The 12,741-nt window shown below is 37.1% G+C and overlaps 1 protein-coding gene across 1 annotated transcript in view; it reads left to right on the forward strand.

Moving 5' to 3' along the window:
• SLC15A5 (solute carrier family 15 member 5) overlaps positions 1 to 12,741 on the forward strand; it is a 90,764-nt gene that overhangs the window by 62,049 nt on the left and 15,974 nt on the right. Inside the window, 1 exon segment of the mRNA XM_060164420.1 lies at positions 223 to 354. Within this exon segment, the coding sequence (XP_060020403.1) occupies positions 223 to 354 (132 nt within the window).

Below are 12,741 nucleotides of genomic sequence, written 5' to 3' on the forward strand. Positions count from 1 at the left end.
TCCTTGTACCATTACAGCAATATATCTTGCCATTTTTTATTCCTTGTAGACATCTGTAAATTGTAACATATATAGCTTACTATAGTAACTTTAACAAAGTCCAACAGAAATTTTGGCTGTTTTGGTAAACTTTCTTTGAGGTATGATCAATACTAATTTGAAGAATATCTATGAAAGTATTTTAAAGAGAATGTTCTAAATTCTGACCTTTTTTCTTCTCAGTCTCTGTAATATCATACAGATTTGTTCCAAGTACCATCAGAAGAAACTCTATGAATTGTTTGACACTGTTCAATGGTTTTGGTTGTTTCATGGGGGCACTGATGGTGGAGCTGGTCTACCTCATCTCAGAAGGTAAAAACAGTTTCACGGTATGCTTATATATATATTGATTCGATGACTAGAGAATTGAGGGACAAAACCTTAAGAGAGGGGCTTTGCTAGTGTAGTCTTTTTTTAAATTGATCCACTTTTGCAATTAAGATAGAATTAAGATAGGAAATAGACTCTTGCTGTATTCATTAATTTCTAGGAATTGTTTTTCTTTTGATAGGGGGAGGTAATTACAGAATGTCACTTCTCATGAGACCCTGTCTACTGTCTTTCTTTCGTGTATTTTAAAACAAACTGGTCATTATATTCTTACTAGGTCTTTCAACAGGGCTGTATTCCATAATGTGTCATAGCTGGCATAGGTGACACTCAGAAAAGGTAAGTCCTGTGTAAATGTAAGAGGACAGGGTATCTGGATGATCCTTTAGCCAGAAATAGTGTCTGTGCAACCAAAGAGAAATTGTGAGTTGAATGACAACTGATCTTGGAAAATTTTCCCTATAGATATTTTGGTAAGGAGAAACAATCAATCTGAAAAATTCACATGCAACATAAAAAGTACTACACTTATATGGGCTGGTAGAAAAATCAAACAGGATAACATTAAAGATTAGCTGTCACAGTGAAATGTCTTTGGCTGTTTTTAAAATCTACAGACTTTTTCCTTTATTTGTTCTGAGAGGTTAATACAGCTTAAAATTTATTACATTTGCTTGTGCTTATTTTATGGGAAATACTGCATGCTTATTCTCTGCTTTCAAAAATACTTAGTTATACTTTTAAAATAATGTAAAGAAATATTCATTTGTATTCTCTACAAATAAATTTTACTTGCCTACGTTCACACTATGGAAAACATAAATTCTATGAATGAGAAACTCCTTTTAACACTAGGGTATCCATTCAAAAAATATTTATGGAGGATCCACTCTGTTCCAATTACCATATTGGGCGCTAGAAACACCATGGCAAGCAAAATAAACTTCCAAACCATCACAAAATTTCCAGGGGTGTAGGGAAGCAATAAAATTGAGTGTTGAATTAAATGATAGGTATAGTAGAGTTCTAGGGAACAAATCTACAATCCTTGATTAAGGATTAAGATCAAACCCTGTTCTTTTCTTAGTTGACTGAGAAAGTTAAGCCAAAGTATATATTGAATACTTACCATGTGCTAGGCCCTGTGCTACATGGAATTATGTGAGATATGGTTCCAGTTTTCAAAGGGCTCAAATCCAAACTGTCACAATTAAGTGTGAACGACAGGAGTTGTTGACATCTCTGATGATTAGATTCTTTAAATGCAAACAAAGAACAAAGCACTGGTATTAGGATTTTATAAGATAACTTGGAAAATTCTAACCTATATCTCTACCTCAACATCTTAGTTGTTGAACATGTTTATTTTCTTCAACATTACTCAATGAAGATGTTTCTGAAAATTTGCTAAAAAAAGGTCTATAATCAAATTACCTTTGACATATTCTAGAAAGACTGCAAAGTCAAACATTACTATCAGTTTACCTTTTATATAAGTCTAAGTTTTTCATATACATGCTTAAGCAACTGACCCAGAGTCTGGCCAAACTTCAAGTTAAGTTCTCCACAAGGCAGTTCTCACTTTAGTCATCAGCCACAAGTTTGGAGGTCCCCAGGGCTGCCGTCACTTCTGATAAGCTGGCTATAAATATGGAGATTCCCCACAGACTCCCCCTCAGAACTGATAATTTGCTAGGAAGCACAATACTTAGGATTACAGCTTTATTATAGCAAAAGAATACAAATGGGAATGTGATAAAGGGAGAGAGGCATCACACAAGGTCTGGGAGGGTCCCAAAAGTGAAGCTTCTTTCACCCTGAGAGATGTGGCACCCAACTGACACGTCAGTGTGTGACAATACGCAGAGTATTATCACCCAGGGAAGCTTACCTGAGCTTTGGTGTGCAGACTTTCTATTGAGGCTTTATTATGTAGGCAGATCGACTGAAACATTGGCCATGTAGTTTAACTCAATCTCCAGCCTCTTTTCTCTCTTAAGAGATCGGGCTGATATCCTGTGGCTCAAAACCCCAAACCTCTAATCATATGGTTGGTCTTCCTGGCTGGCCAGCTCCCATTCTGAGTCATGCCGTTAACATAAACCATCAGGTGGGGCTTACGAGGCCAATCATGAATAACAAACATACTTCAATCACTTAGGAAATTCAAAGGTTTTAGAGTTTATCTCCCAGGAACCAGGAAGAAAGACCAGGCAATTTCTCTATCATGCACAACTATTCTTGCAAATACATTTCACTGAAAACCTAAATTTTTATTGAGAATCTGCATAGTGTGGTAGGACCTGTTATATACATTACTGGGTTTATTACAGCAATCTTATAAAGTTGATGTTACTATCCTCATTTTTGAAACTTAATAATTAAGACAGAAAGAAGAAAATGAAGTGCTTCAGTCACCACCACTAGAATCTGACAGAGCTCTGACCCTCCCAGCATTCTGAAACCAATGCCAGTGTTTTTCTTCAGTATCTATTTACTTATTTAAGTTTCCTTTGGCTATGCCAGGTCTCAGTTGTGGCACATGGGATCTTTGTTGCGGCACGTATGATCTTTATTTGCAGCCAATGTTGATTTTAATACATCAAACAGCTCCTAAGGGCCACACAGTGTAAGGGCTTTTTACTTCTGCAATAAAATCTCCTTGGATGGACGTCTGCATGTAGGATATTACTGAGAATATTCTAGACATAGTAAAAGATAGATTTTTAAAAGTTTATATAATTTTGGCAGAGTTTGGTGTCCATGAAAGGAGGTTTACTAAGAACACATGGTAAGGACATCTTAGCAACATGGGATGTGCAGGGGAGATTCTCTAAACTTATGTTCAAAAGAACACCATTTAAATTACTGATGATTGATTTGATTTACTTCTGAAAACTTTTTTTTCTGTTCATAGTAATACCATGTTACATCAAATCACATCCCAATAAATTAGAATCTCACAGTTGGATATCACCTTAGAGGTAATCTAGTCTAACATTGTACCAAAAACTAGAAGATGTACCATCATCTTCCAGTGCCCAGAAAAATTCTCTACTTTGAGAAGTAACCTAAGTCTACCCATCTGTTGATAACTGTATTCCACAGGATAAGCTTAGTTTTCTATCCACATATCAACTCTTCAAACATTTGATAAATATTTGGAGAAGTAATGTGGTACAATGTTTAAAAGAGTAGGTCCTGTAGTCAAACGATATGAATTCCAATCCAGGTAGTCTAGCTGTGTGTCCTCAGTTTTCATGCCAAAAACAACAACAATAAATAATTCATCATGTTGCTGAGAGGATTAAGTAATTAATATGCACAATAAGTGCTCAATAAAGACAGCTATTATGATTCCCTTCTATTTTATAGACAAACCACTCCAGTTTTTTTCATGTTACATGATTCCCTGATTTTTCACTATCAAAACCCCTCCATCCGTTAAACAAACAAGTTGTCAGTATCTTTCTTAAAATATGGTTTCCAGAATCAATCGCAATACTCAAAATGGGTACATCAAGATAGATATGTTACTTCTATCAACCTTCTCTCTCCTCTCTTTCTTAATGCCAACAGCGACTGTGGTGACTTTTTCAGTAATTGCATCACACCTATGGTAAATTAAAACCTGAGGCTTTTTTTTATTTTTGGCAGTTTTTCTCAATTCAGTTCCAGTCATCTTATCACAATTTCTTTTCCTAATTAAATGGGGGACTTTATCTCTATCCTTAATAAATGTCAACCCATCATTCTAAATAACAGACATTTTAAAAACTTGACTCTGTCATCCAGTGAATTACTAATCTTTACTTCTTTACCAGCTTTGTGTCATCTGCAAATTTAGTAAGCAGGTTCTTCGGCTTCTTCCAGGTAATTGATAAAATTGTTGAACTGGACAGGACCAAAACCAAAGCCTTGTGGAAAATACCTAGAGATCTCACTGCAAGTTAATGACAATCAACTAATCCTCCCCTTTTGGATATAATCATCTCCCACTTCACCTAATTACTATCCTTCAGCCCACACACTTCTCCATCATTCCCAGAATGACATCACAGGAGGCTTTTGTCACATGTTTTTCCAGGAATAGGATGTATCTGAGTTTGTGACAGTCCCTTTAACCATCAGAGTAGCATTTGTCAGGAAAGGAAATGAAGTTCATTTAGATGATTTGGTTTTAGTGACCGTAAACTGGCGTATGGTGACTAATTAGGGCCCCTAAGGAGGGTGATCCTTTGACTTTTTGCATGACTTTGGGCAGGTCATCATCACTCTGTTTCCTCTTACGTAAAAAAAGAGAATGCTGCACTTCAGTTTTCTCAGAGATGGTGGGAGGATAAAATTAAGTAATGTATTTGAAATTTTAATGCCAGAGATTATTTTAAATATAAAATAAAGCCATAGTGGCACATTTGGTTAGAAATAAGATGGGTCTATTTAATCAAACAACCAGACCAATTTCTTTGACAGAACCGACCATAGTGAAAAGAACACTATAGCTCTATGCTTAAGCATCTCACAAGCCTCCACATTCCATTTAGCATATAGGATATTTTAAACCTTTAAGGATTTATGTCAGCAGAGCATGTGTGTATGTGAGTGCGTGTGTGAGTGTTAGTGTATGATTGGAAACGATGATCAGCTATCACGGTCTCCAAGCTGCATTAGTCATTTTTAGCACCATGATGGAGAATGGTGTGAATGCGGTAAATTCAAAAGATTTCTCAAAACTTGACTGTGCAGACAGATAACTGTTAGAATGACATTTTCAGTACAAGTGAGAAAACTGATCCTTCTGGGATCTCTAACTCTGAGTGCTTTAAAGAAGATACAAGACTAAACCCATCCTCCTACACTAATCATTTCAGGAATAGTTTATCTAAAAGTAGCAATGCTAATAAAAGGGAGTGAAGAAGTCAGTCAAACTGCTTATTTCGACTCTATGCCATTAGCAACCAGATCAATTTTCTCACACGCATGAGTGCGAGCTTACCTTTTGACAAAAATAACGAAATAGAATTCAGTGAAAAGTGACATCTTAGTTATGGATGTGTAGGTGATTGAAAGATCCAAAGCAAAATGTCTCAGAGAAACTGGATAATTGGGCAGAATCAAGGGGTCAAGGTAGGCATCTTCTTGTCCCCGTTAGTCCTTCCTCTTCAGAGTTCAGGAAAGAAGCAGAGAATTTAGCTGTTTAATTCCCACCAAGAGCATTTTAAATTAGAACAGTGATCTTTTAAAATTCTCATTTAAATATCTATGATTACTGAGACCACTGACAGACATCTCAGCATGAATCAAGGAGTCGTTCTTGAAACAGGAATTTGCAGTTGCAGTAAACTTGAAAGAAGAAAGTACTTATGCATCTGGAAGGCTATTCAACTGGATTTCACAGGTCCGTGCCTACTTTCTTAGAGATGTGTTTCTTCCAATTCACATCAATGCCTCAGGTCTAACTACAAATCGCTTTCGAGATGACAGATTTTTAGACCCGGAAGGGAAAAGAAGTGGGCTGCTACCCCGTGATTCACCTTTAGCCAGGCCATATTCTACTAGACCGCCCATTGGTTTTGTGCCGCTCTTCCCGTGGCTAACATGGCATTGCCCCCAATGCTCCACGGGCAAACCTGCTATCGGTCCTCCATCAGAATCAGGTGCAGAGACCTCCTTGTCCAATGGGGCACTTAAATATCCCAGAAACAACTTACTCTACACCCTCAACCTTTGGCTCCAGAGAGACCCTTAGAGCTGCCTGGAGGTCTTAGGGTTCATAACAGTATCAGGACAAAGCCCCAAATACTTTTTACATGTGGACAGGAGCATCCATTGCTGTTGGCTCACGAGAGGTAGAAACAGAGGAACTTGGAGTCAGACCACCCTGAGTTCCAACTCAACTCAGCCCTTGATGAACTGTGGGGTCTTGAGCGCTAGGGGTTCAGAGCAGCCCTCCCCAAGATGTACCAGTTTGGCATATTATTTATTTGAGCTAAAGTTTGGATTATTTTGAGCTAAAGTCAGTGGAGGCTTTACTGCCCCTCCCTTAACTTCCTAGAAAAATTTAAACTGGGAATGTTTCCCGGAAAAAGAGTTTTCACCAGAGGTAAATTTTACCTAAGTGGGCCCCATCTATATGGCAGGGCAAACATCTAATTATGAAACATCTGCTCTTTTTCTTATTAGCCTGTGAATTCCCCTCTTTCTTTGGAAGCTCCAGGCCCCTATCCCATTTCTTACATCAGGTTGGCATATATACCTCATGTTATCTTTCTGTCTTTGAACCTCTCATGTATGTGGGGTTCCCCGTAAGTACAAAATTAAATTTGATTCTCTCCTGTCAATCTGTCTCATGTCAGTTTCATTCTTAGACCAGCCAGAAGAACCTAGAAGGACAGAAGGAAGTTTTTTTCACCCCTGACTGCACATTACTTAACCTGTCTGAGTCTCAATTTCTCCTTCTCTAAAATGGTATCACTAACAATTTCCAAGATATCTATGAGGACCAGAGGAAATAGACATAAAGCACCAGATCAGTAAAGGTGCACAAAAGTAATGATTTGTATTGTTATTGTAATTTGAGTGGGATCTCAACATTTTCCAAGTGAGCTAGGATTACCATGGGCATGATGTTCAGGTTTGGCATTTTTATAATTCTTCAGAAAAGAGTATGTCCCATAAATGCAGAGCTCAGGTGTCCTATCAGCTTCAATTCCAGGACCAGATTGGGATTAGATGAAATAAAGCCACGTTCTGAGATTCTTCTTGGCCTCATGGACCCATGCCATTAGCGGTGCTCCCTTTGCATGGCAAACTTACATGTCTAGATAGAGTTAGATTCACATCCATGTTCATAGTAAGAGTGCTTGCAAACGGTGTTGAAGTTGGCACTAGAAAGATGAGTGGTATTTGGCTTGTTGAGCATAATAGTGAAGAATTTCCAGTAGAAAGAACATATAACAAAGCCTGGAAGTAAGGAGTCACCTGGTGCATCAGAGGAACTCAGAGATCAGTACCCTGAAAATATTCAGGGAGTATCACATGAAGTCAGGTTGAGAAAGTAGAATTAAAATCATGCAGGACCTTTGGCTTACAGGGATTTTTTTTTTTAACCTGTATGCAATAAGAAATTATAAAGGCATCAAGCAAGTGACATGAGTTATTTGTGTTTTAAGATCACTGTGGATGCAATGTAATTTGAAAAGGAAAGAAGAATGGCTTGGGAGAAGCAGGAAGGGTTCAAATGAAGCAACTCAGGCAAGTTTAGTGGTGATGAACTAGTGAGGAAGTAGGCGGATGGAGAGAAATGGATAGATATAAGCTTGATTTCAGAGGTAGAATCAATAGTGCTTAGTGATGGTTTTGACAAAGTCAGGAGGTGGTAGGATGCAGAAGAGAGGAGTGGTATCAAGGAAGCATCCCAGATTCTGCCAAAAGCAACTGGGTGGGCAAAGCTTCTATTTACTAAATGGAGAACACTAGAAGACAAAGAGGTTGAAAAACTTTTCAGCCATTCATTTTTTAACACAGTAAGTTTGACCTACCTGTGAGACATCAGAATGGAAATAGCTGGATCTCAGAAAAAGGATCTGGGTTAGATATATAAATATGAGAATCTTTGGCACAAAAATAGTGTTTGAATCCATAGAAGTGAATAAAATTATCTAGTGTGAATATTAAGAACGAGGAGAGGAAGGACCCCGGGAACTAGATCTGAAAAGCCTCAATAGTAGAGGTTAAATGGAGGAGAAATGGCCAGCCGGAGAAGGAAAAGGCCAGTCAGAGGGTGGAGGGAAATATATACATACATACATGTGCGTGTGTGCGTGCGTGTGTGTGTGTGTGTGTATACTGAAGAGAGAGGACTGATTCAAACAGGAGATGATACATTGTGTTAAATGCTACTGTGAGATCAGGTAGAGTGAGGAATGGAAAGTATCCATAGATTCAGCAACATGATCATCACTGGTAACCTTAGCAAGAGTCATTTCAGCAGTGAGGAGGGAAAGAAAACCAGATTGGAGCAGGGTCAAAAATATCTAGTAAGTGAGGAAATAAGGGCCTCACATCTAAACAACTCTTTTGAAGAACTTTCTCTGAAGATTTAAGAAATAAAGTGGTGGTTTGGAGGAAGCTGTGGGTAGATTCACCAGATTATCACTTAAAAATGTAAGACACCCAATTATGTTTGAATTTCAGGTAAACTAAAAATTTTTCTAGAATAAGTATGTCCCATGCAATATTATGGATGTACTTTGCATAAATTATACTTTACAAAATTATGTGGGCGATATTTAGGACATGCTTATTCTAAAAAGTAATTCATGGTTGTTCTGAAACTCGAATTTAACCATGAGCCCTGTGTTTTACCTGGGAAACTGAGATGTGGGTTCGAGATACATTTTTTTTAATTTTGAGAGACACTTGATCACATTTAACTGATGAAATTATCTGGTACAAATGGAGAAGTTAAAAATGCAAGAGACAAAGGGAGGTTGACTTCTTATCGGAGGGTGGATACCTCTTTCCTGCACTGAAATAGAAGAAAGGAGAGCGTGGGTGCAGGTGCAGATGTGTAGTTCTGGTGTGAGAAATGTTCTGGAGCCTTCCTTTCAAGGCTCCCAACTTTCTTTATAAAGTAGGCAGCGAACCATTCATGAAAGCAAAGGTGGCTCAGGATGAGAATAAAGAGTAGGAAAGACAGGGGGATCGGAATTTGTTACCTCGAGAGCTAGAAAAGATGACTTAGAAGAGAAATGTTAAGAAGGGTGGCAGTGTTGAGGACCCAGTTGACACTGGTGATCATGAAGGGTGATTTCAAACCACCTAAAGCACGATTTTGCCCAGTGCTATTCAGGTGCTCAAGGCAGGCATGAAACTGTCTGGTAGATTTTAAAATGGTCTAAAGACCGTAAGACACAAGAAGAAAGGCACAAACTCTATTCTAGATTTTAAGTAATTCAGGATAAATCTTATAGGCTATTTCCCTATAAATATGCAAAAAATGAGAAAAACTTTCTTCTCAAATTTGATATTAATAAATCTACACCATTAGCTATTTGCAGGTGCAAATGAAAGGATAGACTGTACAAGCAGGCAGATTTGGGGCAAAAATCAGTTTCTGCTATATCGATGATGTTATTTAAATTCAATATTTCACTCTTTGAAACAGCTCCACTTAGAGCTTGATTTATTAATTCAGTCCACAACAACACATTAGGTTCCTACTATGTGCGAGAACTGGCTAGATGCTGAATTAATAATACCATGGCTGATGTTTAATTAACAAGAAGAACCTTACAGAAATATTTGACACTCAAATTAATATCAGATCTATTCATTTGACTAATGCTATTACAATTACAGTTCAGAGCTAATGGCATTATCGGGCTATTATCACAAAGCATTGCCTCTCTTCTAAAACTCATTTCCATGATAATTCATTGAAATCATCATGAGAACACACTATCTTGATGGGTTTTTACCTCCCAATGCTCTTCAAGAGAATGAAATCACCCTTATAAGAAAGCTTGTTATCCCAAATATCACCCAGGCCTGTTCTCCTGCAGTTCAGGTGAACAATGCAGAGAGATTTCTCAACAATTTTGAAAGACACGGTGTCCCTTCCTGGAAACAGCAAGTTGATTTCATTTTTATCCACAATTCCCAAGAAGTAGAAATGCAAATTTTAGTCTCGATGCAGACATTGTTATGAGAACAAAGTATTGAGCATGTGCAGATCCGGGGCCCAATCTCCAATCACCCATTCATTCAACAAATATTCATTCTGTCTCCTTTACATGACTTCAGGCAAACAGTTCAGCCTCTCTGTGCCTCTGTTTCCTTGTCTGTAATTTGAGGGTAATAATAATTTGAGTAGTTATTAGATAAATATGAAAAAGTGGTAGAAAAGCCAAAGTTAGAATATAGTTGTTAGGCATTTTTTCCTTCAGGTATCATGAAAATTAATGTGTTTTAAAAATTAACTCAGGTAGTAGAGCTATGAATCTCAAATGAAGCATTTAAATCAGGTTAGTGAAAGGAGGAAGGAAAGAAATTAACATTTATTAAGTGTCAGTTATATGCAGACCTTGCTGTATGCATTTCACAAAGATATTATTTCATTAAATCTTCACAACAATTCTTTGGGGGTAGATATTTGTAGCCTCACCACGAATAAGAAGAAAATGAGCTCAGAAAACTATACAAGTTGCCCAAATCACATAGCCAAGGTGGATCCCTGATTCCAAAGCTCTTTTCACTGCACAGGGTTTATTTCCCTGGACACAGAAGCACGTCCACCCTGGAAAATGATGGTTGCATCTTTTTAATTGCATACGTCTTGGCTCCCAAGCAAAAACCACATAGTGAAGTGATAGATGTGCCTAAAGTCAAGTAAGGTATAAAACCCATGTCAGTTTTGTCTCAACCATTTTGGATGTTTGCTAGATGACCCCCATTGTAAAATAACTTTTAAAAAAGTCTAACGAAGTTTGAGATAGATAATTGCTCCCTGGGTCCAACTATCATTTGAAAAATTTCAAAAGGCACATTTTAAGATTTTCAAAGTTTCAATAAAAACAAAAATAAACAAATGGGACCTAATCAAACTTAGCTTTTGCACAGCAAAGGAAACCATAAACAAAACGAAAAGACAACCTGCAGAATGGGAGAAAATATTTGCCAATGATGTGACTGACAAGGGCTTAATTTACAAAATATACAAAGCTCATACAACTCAAGAACGAAAAACGAACAACCCAATTGAAAAACGGGCAGAAGACCTAAACAGACATTTCTCCAAAGAAGACATACAGATGGCCAATAGGCACATGAAAAGGTGATCAACATCACTAATTATCAGAGAAATGCACATCAAAACTACAGTGAGGTATCACCTCACACAGGTCAGAATGGCCATCATTAAAAAGTCTACAAATAATAAATACTGGAGGGGGTGTAGAGAAAAGGGAACCCTCCTACACTGTTGGTGGGAATGTAAGTTGGTGCAGCCACTTTGGAAAACAGTGTGGGGGTTCCTCAGAAAACTAAAAATAGAATTACCATATGATCCAGCAATCCCACTCCTGGGCATATATCCGGACAAAACTATAATTCAAAAAGATACATGCACGTCTATATTCATAGCAGCACTACTCACAATAGCCAAGACATGGAAACAACCTAAATGTCCATCGACAGATGAATGGATAAAGAAGATGTGACACATACATATACACAATGGAATACTACTCAGCCATAAAAAAGAATGAAATAATGCCATTTGCAGCAACATGGATGCAACTAGAGATTATCATACCAAGTGAAGTAAGTCAGAAGGAGAAAGACAAATACCATATAACTTACATGTGGAAGCTAAAATATGACACACATGAACCTATCTATGAAACAGAAACAGAATCATGGACATTGAGAACAGACTTGTGGTTGCCAAGGGCAAGGGTGGTGGGGGAGGGATGGAGTGGGAGGCTGGGGTGAGCAGATGTAGGCTTTTATATATAGAATGGATAAACAACAAGGTCCTACTGTAGAGCACAGGAAACTATGTTCAATATCCTATGATAAACCATAATGGAAAAGAATATTAAAAGAATGTATATATATGTATAATTGAATCACTTTGCTGGTCAGTAGTCATTAACACAACATTGTAAATCAATTATACTTCAATAAAAAAATTTAAAAATAAAAAAATAAAGATTTTTCACAGTTCCATTACCTTCAGAATAAAACAGTAGTTAGTAAAAAGGGGAAATACTGCCTCTTCCTCCAAAAAGAGATAGCCAAAGTCTGCCTTGAATCAAAAACAATATGCTTTAGCACTTAAAATAATGCCATGTATACTTGAGGTATTGGGTAAATCTAGGATTTCAACAGAGAATACAGTGAAATGTCACTGAAGGGTTCAGAATCAACCAGTTTTGTCACTTGGGGTATTATAATTTCCAAAATAAAATCTTAGGACAGGTTTGTAAATAGCACGTAACTTGTTACAATATTGAGGCTGTTATCCTGTACTTTGCTGAAGAAGAGTTAGTTGTGATTGAAAACCAGCCAATTCTGATCTTTTATAATAAATCAGAAATGATTTTTAGAAGTCAAATTTTTTCAAAAGTATGTTTGATTAAGTGGTTTTAAAATAGTAATTTTCTGCCATAAAGGTAATATATGATGAAATAAATCCAAAGTATAAAAGAAGGGAGAAAAAAAGACTTTGAAAAGATAATAGCAATTATTATTTGGGTAAATTTTCTTCCAAATTTTTTTTATTTGTGTGTGTAGGTATTAAATTTATATGGGTATATATTTTAAGCAAAATTAGTGTCCAAATTAATCCTGCTGAAAGCTCAA

Source organism: Lagenorhynchus albirostris, chromosome 11, assembly GCF_949774975.1.
Source record: "Lagenorhynchus albirostris chromosome 11, mLagAlb1.1, whole genome shotgun sequence".
NCBI lineage: Eukaryota > Metazoa > Chordata > Mammalia > Artiodactyla > Delphinidae > Lagenorhynchus > Lagenorhynchus albirostris.